At 41.1% G+C, this 22,700-nt stretch overlaps 1 protein-coding gene across 1 annotated transcript in view; it reads left to right on the forward strand.

Moving 5' to 3' along the window:
* Positions 1 to 6,339: 6,339 nt before the first annotated feature.
* CRISPLD1 (cysteine rich secretory protein LCCL domain containing 1) overlaps positions 6,340 to 22,700 on the forward strand; it is a 38,440-nt gene continuing 22,079 nt past the window's right edge. Inside the window, exons 1-2 of the mRNA XM_039841739.1 lie at positions 6,340 to 6,353; positions 7,278 to 7,597. Coding sequence (XP_039697673.1) covers positions 7,340 to 7,597 — 258 coding nt within the window. The 5' untranslated portion in view covers positions 6,340 to 6,353; positions 7,278 to 7,339. The remainder of the gene's footprint in view (positions 6,354 to 7,277; positions 7,598 to 22,700) is intronic.

Below are 22,700 nucleotides of genomic sequence, written 5' to 3' on the forward strand. Positions count from 1 at the left end.
AGATAAGATCTGGAAAAAATGAAATAGGGATAATGACTGGATGGAGCCGGAAAATCTTCATAAGGAGAATGGTTAGATCATTCGGAAAAGAATGAATGAAAGAGACTTAGAGTAGTGAAAACAATATCAAGAAAAGCACAGACGCATGCACAGAATTTTTTTTTTTTTTCAAATGCTTAGAATGCAGCACTGGTGGTAGAAGATAACTTGAAAATGAACGATTATATTTAGTGATTACAGATCGGTCGACTTAAAATAAATGAGAAATGAGACACTCTGCAAATTTAAAAATAAGCTTAAAATAATTATTTTCCTAGACATCAGGAAATAGTTTAAGGAGTTTGCAGGTTATGGCATCAACACGGATCTCCGCATTTATCTTTTTAAAAAATCTGTAATAACTCTAGATTAAGGAAGAAAGACATTCTCCTCTCTCTCAATTCTGAAATTACACCTTTTACAGACCAAATTCATAAAGAGTTTTACAGTGATAACTACAAGAACTGCAGGATTTTGATATAATCATTGCAATCTTCCTTTAACAATTTATTTACTCTTATGACACAAACATCTCTTCCAGATGGATCAAAGACTTGATTGTAAAATGCAAAATAGAAAGAGCTAGAAGATAACATAGGAGAGTTTTATTTATGTCTTTGGGATAAGCAGCTATTCCTCCAACAGATCACACACATCACTAACCATAAAGGAAAAGGCTGAAAATTTGGACTTCATTAAAATTAGGACCTTCTGTTCATCAAGAGAAATGATTAAAAGAGTGAAAAGGCAAAGAAAGAAAAGAAATAAAAAATTCATAGTATACTAATAAGGACATGTTCCCAATGCTTACAAATGAATAAATATATATATTTGGACCCAGGATTCCACTTGTGGCTATGCAGCCAATACAAAAAAGTGTAAATATGTATACAGAATGACATGTTACAGGAATGTTCTTGGCAGCATTATTTTTTTTTAATTTTTTTTAAAATTAAGTTTATTGAGATAACATTGGTTAATACAATTATATAATTTTCAGGTGTACATTATCATTTGACATCTGTATATTCTATTGTGTTTACCAAAGTCCAGTTTCCTCCAGCTACCATATATTTGATTCCCTTTACCCACTTCACCTTCCCCCTCCCCCTCTATATTTGACCCCCTTTACCCCATCTACCTCCCACCCGCTTCCACCCCACTAGTAACCACTACACTACAGTCTTCTGGTAACCACTATTCTATAATCCATGTCCAGGACGTGGAAGCAACTGAAGTGTCTTACGATAGATAATTGGCTAAAGAAGCTGTGGTACATATATACAATGGAATATTACTCAGCCATAAGAAGAGATGAAATACTGCCATTTGTGACAACATGGATGGACCTCGAGATAATCATGCTAAGCGAAATAAGCCAGACAGAAAAGGCTGAAAATCACATGGTATCACTTATATGTGGGATATAAACCTAAAAACAACAAATGAGCAGGACAAACAAGCAGCATTATTTTTAACAATCCTAAACTGAAAACAACTCCAATATTCAAGGACAGAATGTGTAAAGTGTGGTATGTTCGTCAAAGAAAAAGAATGAATCACCGCTGTATACAACATAGATGAATCTTGCAGGCATATTTGATAAAAGAAATGAGACACAAAAGAAGCCAGACAATGAAACTATCTACTGTACGAATCCACTTCTGTAAAGATTAAAAACAGGCAAAACTAATTTTAGATAAGAAGTTGAAACATTACTTACCTTTGGAGAGGAGGCACCAGGAAGGCGACCCAACGGCGACTTCCAGGGCATGGACGGTGAGGTCTCTGGAGCCGAGCGGTTTTCACACAGGTGTGTCCACCTCGTAAAACTTCACTGAGTCCCACACTCAAGAGAAACACGACGCGTGACATTCGCATATGTGTGTTACGTAAACACAGCTGACCCTTGAACAACTCGGGTTTGAACTGTGCAGGCCACCTACGAGCAGACTTTCTTCCCAGTAAATAGAGTCTGCCCTTGGTATCCTGTATCTGCGGCGTCTGCATCCGGGACTTCTGCATCCGGGACTTCTGCATCCGGGGCTTCCGCATCCGGGGCTTCCGCATCCGGGGCTTCCGCATCCTGGGACTCAACCAACTGCAGGTTAAAAACAGCATCTTCTCATTGCCTTGGTAGATTCCCAGCCGCGGGTAGAATATACTGTTTTTGATCCGCAGTTGGTTAAATCTGCGGATGCGAAGGGCAGTCTGTATGTAGTTAAGTTTTGAGGGAGTCAGAAGTTATACTAGGTTATCGACTGCGTGGGGGTCGACGCCCCAACCCCTGCACTGCTCAAAGATCAACTCTATTTTCAGGTCCTGAGGCAGAGACAAATGGCTGCTTGGGAAAAGAATGGAAACTGTGTCACATGGTAGCAGAATCGAATACTAGATCACCCGTGAGAGGAAAATCCACTACACGTTGCCAGAAATATCACAGACTGTTTTTTATCACATGTATAGCCAGTTACTTCTATATTCTATTCAAAAATTAAACTTTTAAACGTCACGGTACTTTGATTAAAAACCATTAAATTTATAAATAGCAAGTAGAGCCTCTATTTCAGTTCTTATACTAATATTTACCTCCTACTGAGTACTCTCTCTGTTTTAAGTGCATGTATGTATTAACTCATTTTAATACAAAAAATGACAGCGAGATAGCTACTATTATTATTTCCCTGTAAAGAGGAAGGATCCAGGGCTCAAAGAGGTCATGGAGTGTAATCCAGGTCCTGTGACTAGTGACACATGATGAAACTAATTTGGTCACCTTCATTTAAAATTACACGTTTTGAAACATTGCATGGCGCTGACTCCACCTCCCCAAACACAGCAAATCTATTTTAACATTCCCCAATGGAGGGTGGACTTACAACTTGGTGATGGAACAGCCAGTGCTTCGGCTTGAGATTGAGGTTTGGGGTCATGAGACTACACAGTGGACAAATGCCTAGAGATAAATATACACCCACTTTTGCAAGCATGTGGCTAGAACACACACGCACACACGTGGATATATTAAAAGATAGCTGTCAAGTATGCACATGAGCGGAAATAACAGCATCAGCAGCATGGAGAAAATATGCCATTGCTAGAGGATGGTATCTTCTTTGTAGAAATGCATATATTAGAACGGCAGCCCCCAACATTTTTGGCCTCAGGAACTGGTGCTCCTATGAGAATCTAACACATGATGATTTGAGATGCAGCTGAGGTGGTGATGCTCATGCTGGGGAGCGGCTGCAAATACAGGTACGGTACCAGTCTGTGGGGGTGGGGAGTTGGGGCCCCTTGTGTTAGGATGTTTTGAACTGCAGGTAACTGAATGCCCAAGCCACTGTGACTTAAATGATACATTTATTGCCTCTTAAATGATACATTTATTGTCTCTTAAATGATACATTTACTGTCTCTTACAGCCAGAAACATGGAGGTTAGGTGTTCAGTGGTTGGTCAGTGGCGAGAAGACTCGGGCACGATCTGTCTTTCTGCTCAGCCATGATGATAGGTCTCTGTCCCTAGCTTTGTCCCTTTTCTTGCGCAAGAGCTGCATCTTTAAATTTCACGAACTTACATATCAACACCTGAAGGGACATTTTTCTCTTTTGGCATTTCTTTTTATCACAGATGAAAACCCTTGCTAAGCCTCCGCCTGATCCCCAAGTTCGTTTTTTCCTTCCAGTAGCCAGGGTCGCAAGGCATGTCCACGCGAAGTCAGTCACTGGTAGAGGAGATGAATTGTGACGCCTGGCTTTGACTAATCAATGTTCACCTCCCAAGGATGCCCGTTTGATGCTCGTGTGAGGGGGAACACCCCCCAGCAAATTGGAGGCTGTGGGCTTGGAAAAAAGGGGTGGATGGCTGGTTTTGGTTAGGCGACCAACCAGTGTCTGCCACAAGAAAGTAGTAATGCTAAAAACAACCACGGCTTTACAAGTAACAGCCTTAGCCACAAACCAAAGTGCCACTTTTACATGAATTCTGTGTGGAAATGTCTTCTTCTGTCTACATACGGAGTTCTCAACGACAAAGAAAAATGTGAACAGTATCATCTTTGAGCATTCAAAAATATTATGTTTGATTACTCTTCAAAATAGCATTTCCAGCATATATAGTAAATCAGGTATGACAAGATGTGTTACCGAAGTGTTAATGTTTAATATATTGAATGTTTAAGTCATCCTCTTATATAAAAATACGATCTGCAGTACCAGATCAGAAGCCAATAGAAACACTGAGACAGGAATATAATTTTTTTTCTTGCCTGGAAAAAGTTTTAGAATTAAACCTTAAAAGCAGATCTTATTTTCTTTAATGTAAGCCCATAGGTGTCTGATGTATGATATGCATACAATATACACAAAGTTTTCAATGGAAACATTCAAGAGTCACTGCATTTAATTTCATTTCTTTATCATCTTAGTTGCCTTCTTCCCAAACTAAATCTCTTGGGAAATATTTCAAGTAACTTTATTACTTTTAATGTACTTTCATACTCAATATACTTGATAATACCTCATTAAACTTGCAGTTTAGAAATGTGTTCATCTGCTGTGATAAATGACAGTTCTTTTACCATGAACTTTGCAGTCTCCCATTAGTTTGGGAAGGAAAGCCGATTTTCTGAACCGTGTGCATGACAAGTTATTAAGAATTATTTGTTAAGTAGAGTCTTTTTGTGCTTAAGCTGCTATGAAACTGGAAAATTACACTTTCTATGAAAGTCATGTCACCAAAACCTTTCACCTCTCTGTCCTTTTGATAGGTGATGTTGCCTTTTGAGAAGAGGTAAGTTCTTGTGTTCACCAGCCTTAAATCTGAATTTTTAGGTTCGATAAAGTGTACTTAGATTGTGGGAAAAGATAGGCAAAAGCTTGGGGTGATTTGGGAGTTACTATCAGAATGTATTACTTTATTTGATCATATGTTGTATATTCTAGCATTTAGAAATAAAGAAAATTGAAATTGTAGCTCACTACAGAAGGGAAGGAAAGGTAAATGAATTAGTGTTTAATTAAAAAAAAAAAGCACCTGTAGAAGCAACACCACACTCGGTAGGGTGAGTCTTTGAGAATTTAAAATAAATAATTTTCCTACTCCGGATTATAGCAAGAACAACAAGGAAACTCACTAGCTCATTTCATTATCAAGTGCAGGTTGGGGGTTTGAATTCCTGACCGCATCGCTCTGATAAATTAATTGAGGTACGCTTTGTATCAACTTGATCGATGTCTACAGCATCGGGGGAAAAAAGTGCCGTGGTCACCTTGGGAAGCGAATGTCACATACTTTATTGACGAAGAAGTCGGGCTCTCAACTATCAGGCAATCCTGAGTCACAGATCACCCACCATTCTATGAAATTCCTTCCCCTTCCGATCCGTCAAAGTTGAAAGAAGCCAAAGATAACTTCTCAATTCTAGACCACTGGCTCTTGGAAACAGAAGCGACCCCCACCCCGACCTCGGCCCCCACGCCCCCGCCACATCCTGCCCGCGGGAATAAGAGGAACAGCCCTTCCCGCCCTATCCCACCCTCAGTTCTCCCAGAGCAAAGGTGTTAACGGAGCAGCTCCTGCTCTGCGAAGGTTAAAGCCATTTCAGCATCTCGCCGAGAAGGGCCCAGGAGCAGGGGAGCAGTGGCAGGAGGGCGGAGTTGGGGCCCTCCCCGCAGACGCCTCCCACAGCGGCCCCCGCCCGGGTCTCTGCAGCCGACGCACCCCCGCGGAGGCCGAGCGCCCCGGCTTCGCGGGGCCGCGGGACCGGCAGGGCGGCTGCTCCTCGCTCCCGCGCCGGGCGCGGGTCCAGGGCCGGGAGAGGCGGGGATGGGCGAGGAGGGGCGCTCGCGTCACGTGCACGCGCAGGGACCGCAATAAATGCCCGCGAGCTGCAGCGGGCGGCGGAAGCGCTGGGCGCCGGGCTCTGCACCGCGGCTGCTGCGAGCGGGAGCGCGAGGTCGCCGCCAGCCTGCGCCGCGGGGCTCCGCGCCTGTCCCCGCCCCTCGCTCCTGCGCGCAGCGCCCCGAGACGCCCGCGCGCCCACCCTGGCCGGCTGACGAGGCTGCTCCCTTTCCGCCCCGAGTGCAGGCTCTCACTTTGGGGCGCTTCGCCCGCTCCCCGGTCCAGGTCCGCGAGGAGCCGCGGAGGCCGAGGCTCGAGTCCCGCGGCGGTCGGCGCCCCGGTGGCCCGAGGACGCGCGGTGCCCGGTGCTCCCGACGGGGGCTCGCTGCGCGCCGCGGCGTGTGGGTGGGGGCGCGGACACCCGCCGCCCCGTGGGGCTGCGCTCCGGCGGGGACCTTCACACTGGAGAGGTAAGGACGCTTCTAAAAGTCATCGCCGGGCCGTCAAGCTGCTCCTCCTGGCTACCCGCTTCTTCTTACCCCGCCCCCCCTTCTACGTAAAACCTGCTTGGAGAGAAGGGTCGGACCCGAGGGTGGGTGGGCTGCTCGCACCGCCGCGGCGCCGGAGCCGGCTCCTGGAAGTGGGTGAGTCTCAGCTCGTCTTTCCGGCGCGCGCGCTTCCCTTTGGGGTTAAGTGAACAGTGCGCGCCCGGGGCGCATGGCCGGTAGAGCTCCGAAGTCGCTGGTCAACTGTCGCCACACTTTCCAGGAAACAATGATTGGGTTCTTCTTGGCTTGCGTGCGCCTGGAGGCTTCCCTCAGCGCCCGAACCGTCCATTCGCATCCCTTCGCTGGGCCCTCTGGTTGTATCCATGGATATAGGCATGAATAACATTTTGGACTAATTTAAAATAGTCACCTCAATTTCAGAATGTCGTGGACATTCTGGATGTCTGTGAACTGGAGCTAGGACGCTGGGATAAAATGATACCTTAAAACATAGAGAGAAACGTGGATCTCTAAGTATCTAGAAATGTCATAGGTAGGTAAAGGCCCTTTGCAGGCTGTACGTAAAGCCTTTTAAATCCTCGTAATTCAGAAATTATTTTCAAGCTTTGGCTCTTTGGGACCGCTTTTGCCATTTATTTTTGGCCTCATGCGTATTATCTTGGAAAATGTAATTGTCTGGTTTGTGGAAGAAATGCATTGTGGAAAGTCCCCTGGAGGAAAAATGGGTTGGGGTAAGTGATTTCAAAGAGCGTGAGTCCATTTGCTTGGCATTACATAGACAGATCAAACGGGCACACTCCCTTGGTAGCTGTTGTTTTACTTTTGCTGTTAGAAAATTAACATCTGCCTAGGTTTTCACCTTACCGCCACTGCATGTCGTTCTAGCCAACAGGAGGGGAAGAGCCTGTCTTGGAGATTTTCCCGCGGAAGCCCTGAGATCGTTCATTATGAAGTGTACCGCGCAGGAGTGGCTCAGAGTAACCACCGTGCTATTCATGGCTAGAGCCATTCCAGCCATGGTGGTTCCTAATGCCACTTTATTGGAGAAACTTTTGGAAAAGTACATGGATGAGGATGGTGAGTGGTGGACGGCCAAGCAAAGAGGGAAAAGGGCCATCACAGACAATGACATGCAGAGTATCTTGGACCTCCATAATAAATTACGAAGTCAGGTGTACCCAACAGCATCTAATATGGAGTATATGGTAAGGAAAATTTTCTAATGGTATGTTCAAAGAAATGCTTTCTGATCGTCTGGTTAAATTCCTTCTATTATTTAATCTTTTACCATTTGTCCTGTGACATTAAAAGGAAAAGATTTTCTTCGAGAGTATCTTCCTCTGCATATTCTTTTATTAGTCTTCCTTTCATTCTAAGAGCTCTTTGAATTTGAGAGTAGAATTAGATTCCTTTAGAAGCAGCGTTCCTGAGTGCTCTAAATTCTATTCTTACCAGGAAGATGCCAATCCTGAACATGCTGAACAGCCTGTGCATTTGCTTTTAACTCACTTAGTAAAACAATTAATTCCTAATTCCTTACTAATAGAATATTCTTTTGAATGGTGATACTGAAGAATCAGGGACCAATAATTTGAAGAAGCTTTCTGAATTGCTGATGATACATATATACATATTTTTCAAATGGGCCTTGTTGCTTACAAATCTGTAAATGCCATACTGTAAAAAGTACATTTCTGTGGTTGCTTTGTTAAGGAGTGCTTGGCAATGGGGTTTTTGTTTTTTTTCCTCTTCTTCTAGATTCGTGAACTTTGAAGTGTGACAATAAGCCTGGGCAAAGGATTAATAAAAAATATGTGACATTTCCTTAATAACCTTGTATTTACTCTTAGAGTAAATTAGCAAGTTTAGGAAACAAAGTTACTTTTTTAGAGTATTAGCATATAACTCATTATTATACCACTTCATATCCTAAATCTTTGGAGAAATTTTCAAAAATCTGTTGTACTACTTGCATGAAGTAGGAATGCACTGTCCAAGACTGATAATAAATAATCATTGATGACAGCAAACATTTAGTGAATATTGGGAATAACATTTCTCCCTGTATACACTGCAGGGTACAGTATATTTCATGCATTCTAGTTTGTCTCTTTTTTTTTGCATTTATGTTAGTTTTGATGAGTATTCTCTGTTTAGGTAACTTTCATGGAACATGGAAGTTTAAAGTTCACATTATCCATTGTAAAATATGGCGTTATATTATTTTAACATTTACTGGAAAAATAATTTCACCCCGAAGAAAGTAGGTATCACTGAAGAGAACTCATCCTCATCGGAGATTAAGAATTGGGACCTGGCAACCAGGCGGTTTGAGTCTACATCCTGGCACTGATAGCCACTAACTGTGTGACTTTGGGCGACTTACTAATTTCTCTTCACTTCAATTTCTTTGTGTTGAGCATGCGTGAGCACCTCTGAGGGTCGTTGTGAGGGTGAACGAGGTATCCTATGCAAAATTCACCTTATTGTCAGGCATATCGCGAGGTCTCAGTAAATGTTAATACTAACTGTTTAAATGGAATATCTAAGTAAATAGCTCTTTTCAAAATTCTTTGCTGGAAACGACATCTGTAATGTCCCACATTTTTGCTTTTGAAAGCATTCGTCCAAAGTAAAAAGATTCTATGAATTCTTCATCTCTGAGCTTTCAAATAGAGCCAATTATGGAGCCTTTCCAAGTAGGCCACTGTATGCTTATTCTACGTGGAAAGGTATTCAGTTGCTTTTTACTTAAAATAAGGAAGAACCTGGGAGTTCAAACCCACAAAAAGAAATCTGAGAACATTCATGTGTGTTTTAAGTAATATGGAAATAATGAAAGAACAGTCCTGTGACCTGTTTTTATGTCTGATTTCCAAAGAAAATAACTGTCTATTGTATGATGTCTGGTCTGGGGTGTTTATATGACATTCTTTTTAGTTTCACTGGTTTCATTCTATCCTTGAAATGTAGATTCAGAAACCAGCCAGAGTTTATGTTGCGTTGCCCTTAGATACTATTAGTGCTGGAACTCTGTCTTGGCCTTAATGGGGCTGCAGAGGAGTTCGATGCCCAGCTGCATGCTGGAACGCATTTTCTAGAATACACGTTCAAGGGGAAGTCTAAAAGAGCAACACTATTTTCAAAATACTGTTGTCTTCTGTATTGCATACTAATGTAAGTACAGATGTTGACAACCTTGCGGAAACACAATTTATTCATAGTTTATTCAAAGCGAATTTATTCTGAGAGTAAACTCTGGCTAAAGAGCTGTTTCCTGTAAACTCTGCGATGCGGTTTGATAAGTGCCACCACTTTTGGCCACTTCTACTCTCGTTTGTCATATTACATTAGAAGTTTGCATAGCCAGTTACCTTGTTTACATTTGGTGCTCTATTCTTCGTCCTCGAACTTACAGCACCCACGCCACATTCACACTTATAAACATCATATTCCTACCCCTACCCTTATGCTCGGTTAGGTTAAAAATTGACTCTGGAAGCCTACATCTTCCTTCAAAGAGCTTATCGGCTGATTGAGAAGAGAGAATAGACACATCTGAAAAGAAAACAGAATTGTGTGTGTGTGTGTGTGTGTGTGAGAGAGAGAGAGAGAGAGAGAGAGAGAGAGAGAGAGAGAGGGAGAGAATAAAGCCAAGGGAGCACAGAATGACAGACTGTTCCTAACGGTGAGGGGTGTTTGTGGGAAGGTGAGGTATATGCTGTTACTGGAAAGTGGTCAGGACCATGAATTGTGGCCAAGGGTGGAGGGCGCATCTCAGTTAGCGGAAGAGGAATGAATGGACAGAGGTGGGGTAGCGTGCTGGTTGTAGGGAACTAGAAGCAGCTTAGGCTGATGAAAGCACAGACTTCTGGCAGAATCTGGAAAGGGAGACCTGAGTTGTTGATTACAGAATCCAGTGACCCTAGGGAGGGAGACGACCGGCATTAATGTAGGGTAAATTGAGACACTGGAGGTTTTAGGTCATCAAACGAAGCTGTTGCCGGAGAGACGATGGATTTTAGAAGGAAGAAGTGCCGTCTTTGACCCCAGATAGCAGCAGCTTCTCCGCATTTGTCCCTGCTGCTTCCTGCTATGTGAACCCTGACAGTCAGCAGCCATTCTGGGTACTGCCTTACTCGCTGGTAAAATCGGTGAAAGAATATAAATCCCCCGTGCTATCGCGAGATAGCTTATTTCAACTGTCGAGCAAACTCTCTTTCTTCAAACCTTTCCATGGAATTTTAAGACCCCTTCACTTGATTCTTTTGTTTGACTAAAATCCAAAATTGTTTACTGGGATACAAAGTGTACCTAAATCTAGAATGTGCTTTAGCAATCAGGATACTTTACTTAAAAAAGACATATGGGCCAGTTGTACAAGCCATTTTTCACTGTGATAACTATTTCCATGTCTTTTAGAGAACTGTTGGCAGACTGGTGGGGAGGGAGAGTGGCTGTGCCTGCTAACTCTCACCTCACGTGTCGGGGAGACCATGCGCAGACCCTTGGCACTCACTTTTCCAAGTGTACAGCAAAATGCAGCTGGACACCTGTCCTTTAACTAGGCAGCCGGAGGCTCTCAGCCAACCAGCCAGTGGTACTTCCGGTCTGTGGTGCATGTTGATGGCTTGGTTCTAGTTGGTCACATATATTCTTTCTGAGGCCATGCTTAATATTGGAAATCGAGTTTTGTTTTTGTTTTTGTTTTTCCTTCTGTGCTTTGGTAGAGCAGATCATTCCAGAAACTGGACATGAGACAACTAGTTCGCTGAACAGGGTGATGCTAATCCGGGTTTTGCAATATTTCTGACTGACCATAGCCTGAATCCAAGCCTGAAAAGGTGTTCTTTATAAAGCTGTGAGTTGCTCTGTTTACTGTCATTAATTCACATTTCTGACATTATTCGCCACCAGTGACATATATACAAAATAAATGCAGATAATGAAATGATATGGTCTCATCACTCATTTGCTCAAGGCTCATTGTTTACACATTTCTTGCTGAAAGTGTCAGGAATTTACCGCAACTAAGATTTTATTGCAACTCTCGATTCCTAAAATGATAGTTTTCCTTCTGTATAGTGGCACGTCCTGGTAATCCTCAAACACATAAAAAATATTTGCAGCTTTTTTTGATATACAATTTAATTTACATGCAGTGAGAGGTATGTGAAATATCTTTCTTGGTTCAAAGAATATTATCATTATGTAAAGTTATTAAGACTTCTTGATTATATATTTAAAATTGCTTAATTTGTTTTTATTTGACTTTAATAATATTGTTTAGATACAATTAATCTACGTTTTAAGTAGCTTGGTCTATAGAATTTAAAAGTTTACAAAACCTTGAATCGATAGTGTTTTTTTTTTTAAAGACATTGACACTTTCAGATTAATATATTTTTCGTTTTGGAAGTTGCACTGTAGATGGCAATGCTTGTGGGAGGAAAGTGACATTACAATCTAGTTCTGTTGAATTTAGTGATTACCCTTGAGTTCTGGGACATTCAACATTCTTCCTTAAATGTAAGCAGCAAATGTAGGGTCTTAGGGAGGCAGGAGAAGAGAGTAGTTTTAACAAGAGAATGGAACACCCAGAGTTACAAAAATGCCGTAAAATTTTAAAATGGTTGCTGTTATTTATTTTTCCAGATATGAGCAGTTTACTCTATGCCAGGCACCTTGTAGAGCCTGGCAGTACACAGCAAACGTTCTTCCTTGCTGGGGTAGGTGTGAAAGACCCTGAATCTCCATCCTCAGCGAGGGGGCCCATGAGGTGGCACAGAGTGAGGGTGCAAAGCGTAGGAAATGAGGTCAGGGATTAAGTGAGGACAGACACAGGTCGCTGAGAAGGCTCGCTTTCAGCCTGAGTGGTAAGAAGACATCTAAGCTATTCGAACAGAGGAGTAGCATGATCTTCCTTCTTCAGAATCACTCTGGCCTTGCTGAGAATAGACTTAAGTGGTGGGAGGTGGGGCAAAAGTGTGAGCAGAGAGACAGGCTGTCGCGTTAATCCATCCAACAGTCGATGGTGGCCAGGGGTGGGGTGGCAGCCGTGAAGGCAGTGAGATGTGACAAGAGTGTGAATACACACTGAAGCTCCTTTATAATCACAACATCAGTCGTGAAAAATGATTCAAGGAAGCCTTGTTTCAGGGCTAATGAAATCGACGTGGCCAGCGGGGCAGCCAGTAGGCTGGGAGTTTCTGCAGCGGGTGCAAGATCTAAATCCACCCAAACCTCGGCTACAGTGTTTTGAAAACTGGTGGCAGCTTCTGTTCTGGTTTAAATATCAATGGGGAAGATTCTGGATCTTTCGGCTCATCGTGACTTCCAGAATGGTTACAGGATTGCAGAAACCACCTGGTTATTTGACAGCCATTTCGCCAACCTAATTCCAAGAGATTAGAGGCATTGGAACCAACCTCTGCCTCCTCACTTCCTGGGGGAAAGATGCCTCCTGTTTTCCGTGTAGTCTGTCTTCCTCACCCAAGAGCCAATCTACTCTCCCTCCCGCCATGAACAACGGAAAATGAGAACTTTAGCATGAGAAGCAAAACGGGGCAGCGGCCCAGTTCCTCTTCGGTGGTTAGCACGCTCCGAGTAGAATCGAAAGCCACTGGAAAATTTCTTGCAAGAGATTGACCTCGTCTTATTTCCAGTTTCATAAAATTACTCTGCCTATGTTATGGAGAGTGGTCTGAAGAAGGGCCAAGGCCAAAAGCAGAGAGATAGGAAGCCATTGCTATATGTGAGTGAATGATGACGGTGATGGGGACCGGAGTGGTAAAGATGGAGAGAGATGGGTGGTTTCACGGTATGTTTTGGTGGCATTGCTGTTGGTTTTGTTGATAGCTTCAATGACAAGGGCGAAGAGTAAGAAGCAATCTGGGATGCTGTTATGTTTTTACTTCAGCACATTGGTGGATTTTTGAAGGATTTGCAGAGGAGAAGGAAAAACTGGCAGGAGGAGGTGAGGGTGAAATCAGGAGCTCCTTTTTGGCCAAGCTTAGTTCGTGATGTCAGCTGAGTTTCGTGGTCATCAGTGAGGTGGGCCTTGAGATAAAGGCGAGAATCCTGTAGGTGTTATTAGGAACTGTCTTCACTTACCTGACTGAAGAAAATCCTCCAAGGAGAAGATTTTAGTGGACATAGGTTGAATGCCTTGGGTTGAGCCCTGGACCTCGGCAATTCATAGAGGTTGAACAGAAAGAAGATGCTAGCAAAGGAATCTGGGAACAAGTGGCTGGCAAGTTTGGAGGAAATGACAGGGTAACTGGGTCCCTGGAGCCAGAAGAGAGTTCAAGGGCATAGTCAATGCTTCTGAGCAGCTGAATAAGATGAAGAAGAAAAGCGAACAGTGGTTTTACCAAAATGGTCGTGGTTGTGACTTTGAGAAGAATAATTCAGTGGTGGGGTATGGTTGGCAATCTTCCCGAAGGAAGAAGTTACTTTAACTCTTCCAGGTATTGCCGTGAAGGAGATCAGAGACATGGAACTAGGTATTGCTGGAGGGGAATGTGGGGATTTTCTGGTGTCATTTTTAAAGAGCATGTTTATAGGTTGATGGGGATGAAGAAGTTGAGAAAGCACGGGGTTTCGGAAGGAGAAAATGTAACTGCAAATTCAGTTCATTTGTTGTAACAGGAAAGACTGCGGCTGTAGGTACAGAAGCAGGTGTATTTAACGAGCAAAAGAGGAGAGAGTTTTCATGTGGGCCCTTCTGCTTTATCCAGCGAAGTGTTGAGCGAGATCATCAGTTGGGGTTGAGAGGTCAGGAATGAAGGGGCGTGAGGATAGGACATTGTAAAATGGTGATTTTGAAGATGCCGCATAAAGGTCTTTGTGGAGTCAAACGTATGGGACGTTTCTGAGGTTCTTTGAATTCATGGGGTTCACAATGCTTTAAGTTAAAAAGCCTATGAGATAGGGAGGAGGTTTACTCTAGTATGTCAACGTATTTCCACAGCATGGGTGGACTTAAAGTAATGATTTTTTTCTCTGGATGGCCGTGGGCCACACCACATTTTCCAGCCACTGGAGATGAGAAAGATGACCAAATCGCGTTAGTGGGGGTTTGATTTTGAAAGCATTGAGATACTACATAATAGAGATCAAGAACGAGACACAGTCTAAACAGAGTGTTTGAGGTTCAGACTGTAAACTGAATGCAAGTGTTTTTCATGGAAGAGCAGCTGGGTATGATTTTGGGACTAGAAATAAGGGTGCTTTAGTCGATCAGCACTCAAACTTTGATGGGCACATGAATCCCCTGGAAATCTTGTTAAAATACATTTGATTCATTAGGTCTTTCTCGGTGGGCCCTGATACTCTGCATTCCTAAGCTTCTGGATGATGCGAACCCCGCTTTGAGCAGAGGGCTTCAGGCCTCCCGGAAGAAGCCAAGTCTAGATCGAAACGTGAAAAGTTGATTCTAGAATTCAGATTCTCTCTTTTTTCTTCCTCCTCAACGACCACAGTCGTCTTCCTCTTGTTAAGGTGGCAGCTGTAACTCTCGGCGCGGGAAAACAAACCTTTTCAGTCCCTTCCAAGAAGTGCTTCGAAACCAAACCGAGGAAGAAGCTTGAATAGCAAGATTCCCAAAGGCCTAACGTTTCTATCTGGGTCCTTGGAGGAGGAGTGCAAACTGAAATCTGAAAACTAGCTGGTGGCACAGTTCTGCTGGATGGTGAAAAGGGAGTGGAGTCCATGACAGGTTGAACTCTGAAGGCCATGGAAGTGACAAGGGACGAAGGAGACTGTCGCAGTGGGCAAGCATGGGGGCAACTAGACAAGAGGGTAATGAGCTACTAGGTAAGACCCAGCAATGAGCATGGGAGTTCCCGTTTATAGACTGTCCCCCTATGTTGTTGCACCTCAAACAAAACAAGGGGACCACGTAAATGGGACATTCCATTAAAGGTGCAGGGAGAAAACCATAAAACTACATCTGATATTTGCTCCAGACATGTCAAATCCCCATCTGCAGTACGGAATGATTGACTGATGCGCTGCAGGAAGCAGATCGGAAGTCCAGAGAAGGAGGCTCTGGAATGAACATGGGATGAGAACATCTGAACTCCTTTCTCAAAAGAAAAGGCCAAGTGGTCAGTTAACCAAGATTTCTGTGAACTCAGCGGATACAACCTAAACAAATAACAGAGCGATTTCGTAGGAACATCTGTGCCATTATTCTGTATCCCTTGGTTTGTTTTTGTTTGTTTTTTGTTTTTGTTTTTTGATGCTGTAGGCATATTGCCAAGCCTGCCTGCATTTGCAGATGTTAGAATGCTGTATGCCCTATGCCCTGCTTGTTTTTCTCTGATTTCTCCTCTTCCTTGAAGATTCATCTAAAGAATAACCCACTTTTGTTTAAACCCTCCCAGAGTTCAGTGTGAACAAAGGCCTTAAATTAGAGTTTTTTGTTTGTTTATTTGTTTCTTTTTGTCAATAGCAAAGCAACACTAACAGTAATCAACTCTAAACTTCGTTTTATGATTAATATTGTGCTAAATTTAAATTCTAAGAAAATCATTTACCTTTTCATTGGAACCTCAGGTGGCAGTGATTATTTTATTTATTAATCATTCAGAACTTTGGACTTGCGCTTCTTCCTTAGTCATATGAATATCAGCCATGTTTCGCAAAAAGGTGTGTGGGTCGCAGCAAGTTAAGCAGATTATTACAGGAATGGGGAATGAGGAATCATTTATTAAGACCTAACAAGTATCAGGTAATACGTTAGGCAGTTTCCTAATACAGATCCTCTTTGATATTTTTATTCTCAAATATTATTTCTCAGCAGGAAACAAATGCCATAGTAACAAGAGTTCTGCAGAAAAAAATAATGAGCGGTCTATCTGCACAGTGTGGATGGGGCTAAGGTGAGCCACAGGAATGGGGACACCCAGGCTTGAATGGTGGGGTCACAGCCTAGTGAGGACGGAGCCTGGTGGTAGGGCCATGTGAAAGGTCACAGTCACCATCATGGTGAGACAGAGTGTAGATGGTCTCCGACTTAGGATAGTTTGATTTTTCGACTTTATGATGGTGCAAAAGTGATACCTATTCAGTAGAAACTGTACTTCGAAGTTTGAACTTCGATCCTCCCCCGGGCTGGTGGTACATGCTACGGTTCCCTCCCGAAGTGCTGGACAGCAACAGAGAGCCGCAGCTCCCAGTCAGCTATGCGATCACTGGGGTACACAGCTCATCCTCCGCAGGGTACTGTGTGGCCAGTGTTATCAGATACCCTGTTTTGTGTTTCGCATCCCATCACGTCTACAAAACACCCAGCTGTATCTCCTGCTTCTGGTGATTAGAAGTAGAGAAAGGCCAGCACTCGAGATGAAACTCAAGATAACTGCCCAACCATGGGCTGATGTACACGTTCTGAGCACATTTAAGGTGGGTAAGGCTGAGCTGTGATGTTCAGTGAGTTAGGTGCATTAAATGCATTTTGACAATGATATTTTCGACTTAATGGGTTTATTAGGACACAGCCCCTCCCTAAGTCAAGGAGCATCTGCATTTGGGATAAGTGGGGTCAAAAATAGAGGAATTTCGTACTAAATTCACCTTCTGCCCTCTGACTTCCTGTCTTCCACTGGCCAAATCCAACTGGAATCCAGGGGCTAAGAGAACCCGAAGTAACAGTAGGTAGAGTCGAGCCTTTAGAGGCACAGGGATTGTCACTTAGGGTCTGAGAATGGCTATGTGTGAACAAATGAAGAATATATAACAGTATTCTTTCTCAGATCTTTCAAATAAGGACTTTTGAAAACCATATGTTTTAAACTATCACCTTAGTCATTGTTTAATTGTTAAAGAAGACAAAGCTAATAGGCTCAGAATATTTTTCCTAAGGGATGCCTAAAAATCTGATTGAGAATGCCACGGTTATTAAACTAGCTTTGAGCTTCCTAGCAGCCAAGGAAAACAGGAAGCTATATGGCTTACATAGCTTCCAATGACTGTTCAGAAACAACAGTTTCTCATTCTTGAGGCAGTAATTATTAGTAAAAATTTAACACAGATTTCTCAATATAGGAACGATGAGCAACTTAATATAGCAGTTTTATTAAAAGTATGTAAACATATGCATTTTAATGTTTTCTATGTTAGTCTTTGGTTTAAATGGAAGTTATAATGTTATACTGTAGGTTTCGGTTTCTATGTGCCCATGAACTTTTTCTTTTACTAATGTGTCCAAGAAGAACTTTTTCATTTACTAACCCATCTCTTTTTCTTTTTGAAAATTAGAAAAGTATCTCTAAGTAGAATAAATAAAAATTAATACTTAATTTACTTTCAAAACCCAAATTTTTACTACTTTGATAGTCAAATATAAAATATAAACTAATGCATAAGTAGATACTAGAGGGATTTATTATGAGAGTTTATCTTGCATGTATTTTTCTGGGCTTGACTTTCGGATCAGTCCTGCATCTATCTAAAATTAATGGGCTATAAATAAACTAAAATACAGGTGTTCATTCTTATAAATTGACCCAATACCATAGATCAAGACATAAGAATCAATAAATCAACTTCCTCAGTTGCTAAAGGATTTCCTTAAACACTTCGGTTTCCTCATACAGCGAGGTCATAGTCTTGAAGGTTATTAATTACTCTTCTTTTAAATGACAAGAAAAATAATGAAGGCATTGGAGACCTGAATTTATCACAAAGTCAATACGAAGATATGACATTTACAAAAATGATCCAAGTTCAGCTTTTCAAGGGTTTTCCTAGTTTGAGAGTTAAGACCCAAAATGTTAGATACAGATCTGTCTAGTAATTGGTAAATTATGGGCTTAAGAAGGCTCGCAGAAGGTTGAGATAAATGGGATATTGTTGTTGAATGACTTCCAAGAGACAGAATGTGAACGGGACTTTGGTGCAAGGATAAATAAAGTTTAAGTCACTAAAGAGGAGAGGGAGGAGAGAAAGAACAGTTCCTTTGGGGGAAAATCTCTGATGGAGTCAATGGCCAAGAAATGTTAAGTGACAAATGCCAGACCTTTGCTCCTTAGACTGTGTACCGTCCTGGTGCCAGATCTTAGAAACGTAGCTTGGATTTCTCTCCTGACCTACCAAATAAGAATCTACATTTTAAAAAGATCTCCCAGTGATTTATAAGCAAGGTAGACAAGTTATGACCAGACTCAGGGGGTGGGCCTTGGCAGCGAGATGAGTTGAAATGAAATAGCAGACATTCTGTAAAAATGTAAGGATTGTGTCGAATTAATGGCTCTGCTGCCTTGGGAGAACAATCTAGCCTACATCATGCATTCAGCCTATCTGTATAGTATTTCAATAATGGGTTTAATTGAACTCATTTTGTGAGTTTATTCACACATTAAATTTCCATGTTAAAATTTTTAATTTTAACAAAATTAAGTTTAGGCAATTCCTTAAATTATTAGGTTGCTACATTTTTAAGGTTTTCAGGCTTTGTTTTCAAGTGGATTTTAAGTAAAATACTGTCACATCTGCCTCACATCTCTAATGTCCAGGAGACCCTAATAAGTGCATTGCCCCAGGTAATGCTACTTTCTCAGAACCTGGCAAGCCCTCTCTGCCCAGTAACACAGGTGTTCCCTTTGAAATCTGAGCCTCGTGCATTTTCTCTGTAACTACAAAGTCTTTTCAAAACAGGTGAAGCAGAGTAGTTAAACACTTGAGGTAATTTCCTAGTTTTCAGGAATGTATTACTGCTGTTTTCCGTAGCACTTTTTATACCAGATGACTTTGTCACAAAAACATCCTACACTTTTTCAGCATAGATTGACTGACTTATTTATTTCGTTGATGTTAGTCTCTTTATAGTTCTAATAATGCCTCCAATAGGGAGAAAAAGCAGCTTTAAAGATTTTATAATGAGGCATTATATCTGGAATTTAAATCTGAAATCTTGTTAACTGTCAAATGTGTTACTTCTGTAGAATAAATTCATTCTTGGAGGTCAAGTTATTGCGTTGAGAGGATCACATTGACAGCTTATTCCATGAGATTTGTAGTTCCCACTTTCTGATTTAAATAGGAAAACACGACAGTGATTTGGGAAGGGTTTTTTGTTTTGACATACGATGGATAATTTGCAAATCTGTTTTTCCAGAAGTGGTGGCCCAGCAAAAATAATCTTTTAAAGATGGTATTTGCAAAGAGATAACTCTATGTCTGATTTTCTTCAACCACTTCGGCATTTGTGAGCTGGCTGAAAAATCCTGCTCTTCCTTTTTAGCTGTGGGGGAAAATTACATGTGGAAGACTGTGCCTTATTTCAAAGATTTTACCATTGGCTTTTTAGGACTAAGTTGAAGAGAGGCCTGGTTTTAACTTTTTACTGAGAATATTTTCTTGCCTTATTCAATTAAGTTTCAGTTGTATTTATCAGTTTCGGATAACATTAAAACTTTCTCAAATAGAGGTGATTCAGAAACAATTGCATTCTGCTCTAGACTTACAGTTGGAAGATCTGCAATGTTCTTGGTTTTGCAATCTTGAAAGCCACAAAACAGCTTTCTCTTTTTAGTTAAGAAATGCCCTTAATTGTCACCAGAAAGATTATTTTACAGTTTGTATGTTCTTATGGGGTACTACAAGCGATGCAGGACATTCTATAAGAGACTATAAGTGTGAAATAATAGAATTTTAAAGCTAAAGAAATTGAAGAGACTCATTCCTGCTTCCTAATGTTACAGATAAGGGAACAGAAGCCAAACTTGGACATAATCAAAGAGATAAACTTTGAAAATACACAATTTCAGTGGTAAAGAAAACTTCCAGGGCATAGCATGTGTTTTCATTACCCGTAATTTGAGTAATTTGAAGAAGTGCAAGCTTACTTTTATTTCTGTCTCCAGAAGAAAACGAGAGGAAAATTTATCACTAACGACCTCACTTGCGTATATCCAGAAGACGTAGCACTAGGGAAGGGGGATTTTCAATATCATTGGAAGTTAGACTGCTGTCACTACTTCCGCCAGCTCAGAACTGAAGGAGGCGTGGAGATGTGAGGAGGATGGTACTCCAAGTATGCAGATGTATATGTTGCAAAAAAGGATGCTTGTGGAATTCGTTTTTCAAAATTGATTTCAAATGTTTAGATAGTTTTTAAAAATAATTTCATTATGCTACTTATTGTTTTCAGTGGTAGGAAGGTAAGGCCAGAGCTTCCAGCTTAGAGCCAGACTAGCTTCCAGCATAATAGCCTTTTCAACACCCCTGTGGTTTCATCCTGTCTTTCTTTGCTAGAGAGCAGTGCATGTTTTAAAACCCCGTATTAAGTTGCACATTGTATCATGGACTGGTCTAATTGTCATTAATTAGGTGACCTTATAGTATGATAGTCAAAGACCAGCCATTTTTTGTATTTATCTTGGAAATCCACTAAAGCTGTATCAATTTTGCAAAAAGGTACAATGAATCAAAACATTATTTCTATATTATTTAGATATACTTTCAAATTGTTAGATAATTAATTACATGAATTCCTATTTTCAATTTTTTTTGGAGGGGGAAAGCTTATCTTAACTATTTAAAGACATTTTTCTCAGCATGTCTTCATTTACGTCGGCGGGTCGTCTAGAATGGTGGAAGATCTACAATCCCATATCTCCCTAGTTAGATGACTTTTAACAATTATGAAATTATGTTTCTGTGTGCATTTAAAAATGTCAGACCGTGCCAGTCAATTTCCTATGAAAATTTCTTTATTTATTCATTTACATGTTTTCTTCATTGGCGAATCTAACGCTATAAAATAAACCGCTTACCAACCTCAGTGTCACCTAGAGTATTCTTTTTGGTGGACTAATTATCACAATACCTTCGCTATGAAGTGCTTATCGGTAACTTTGTGGGCCAATAGATGCTCATTTTCGCTTCCCTTACCATTGATCTTCGGGATAACTTATGTATGAAGAGTCTTAACTACACAAATTTGCATCGCACACATAATTGCACAAAACTACTCTCTGTTAATACAACCTAAAACGATAATGGTTAATTAAAAAGCTCTTTAAGATTAGATATTCTGTGTGAAATTAATGTTTGATTTTTATTTGAAAAATAGTCCACCTCTCACTTTAGTTTTTTAACTAACATTTTCGAAGCATAAACTATAAGAAAATGCATCTTCAGACGAATTCTTAGTGACTCGACTAACATTGGTCTTCAACTCTTGTTTCACATACTCTAATAATTTTGAAGCTGCAAAGAATAAAATGTGAAGAATAGGATATGAAATTTCACACTATGTGAATCTGGAAAGAGCTGTAAATTTATTATGATCAAGAAGATATATTTAAAAATACTTAGTCATTTTTAAGAGAGAAAACGATTCCCAGTGTCAAAGAGAAAGAAAAATGAATGTGATTAAGGGCTGTTTTTGCCTTGTGTACAGTTCCGGTTTAGCCTAAGGTACTGGTAAGTAGCAATATTAACTTTATTTCAAACTACATTCTTGAATGATTTCCCACCTTCATCGATTGTTATTAGAGCAGGATAGCAGGAATTCTGGCAGGACTTGAATTGTATATGCTCATTCATTCTTCCCAAAAGATAGCAGTCAATGGGATTTTCTGTACATGTCCAGATAGCTACAAAATTTTCAGTTTCTACAAGTACAGTACTTTAGTGTTAAAATTACTATATATTTCTAGGTTTACTTTTGAAAATCCTTTGTTAACAGTTAAGATTTCCCATTCTCTCTCTCTCTCTCTCTCTCTCTCTCTCTCTCTCTCTCTCTCTCTCTCACAGACACACACACACACACACATACACACAATGATAGAGCCTCTCTGTTGAACTGGCTTAAAAATATCATTGGAGGCCAAGAATGTCAATCATATTCTGTTTCTCTTCGTAGTAAAACTTCATTGAGCACTTTACTGGGCTCTGAGAAGGAACAGCTCAAGAATGTAGTTGAAAAATAGAGTGGTTTTCATTTCTACACACCTCAAGTACCCGTCTTATAAAGAAATGGTAATTTTAAATGTGGTTTGGCTTTAAATTAGTGCTGGGTGAATAGTTCAGAGAGAGAAAAAAGAAGCCCTTCAGGCCATCTTGATTTAATTTACAGACCTGAATTGAAATAGAAATGTGTAGAGACTAACCTATATTTAAATGGGATTGGTATGCACTACTAGTGGTCTTAAAACCTGAAATATAATGTTGTAGCATAAAAATATACATTCCACGCTGTTATCATGTTATGGTAATATTTCTTCCAGGACAGCTATACTTTCAGTAAGTTTCTTTTTCTTTCTCGACGTGTATTAGTGAACTTGATTTAAACAC

The sequence above is a fragment of the Pteropus medius genome, unplaced genomic scaffold (assembly GCF_902729225.1).
Source record: "Pteropus medius unplaced genomic scaffold, Ma_sr-lr_union100, whole genome shotgun sequence".
Taxonomy (NCBI): Eukaryota; Metazoa; Chordata; class Mammalia; order Chiroptera; family Pteropodidae; genus Pteropus; species Pteropus medius.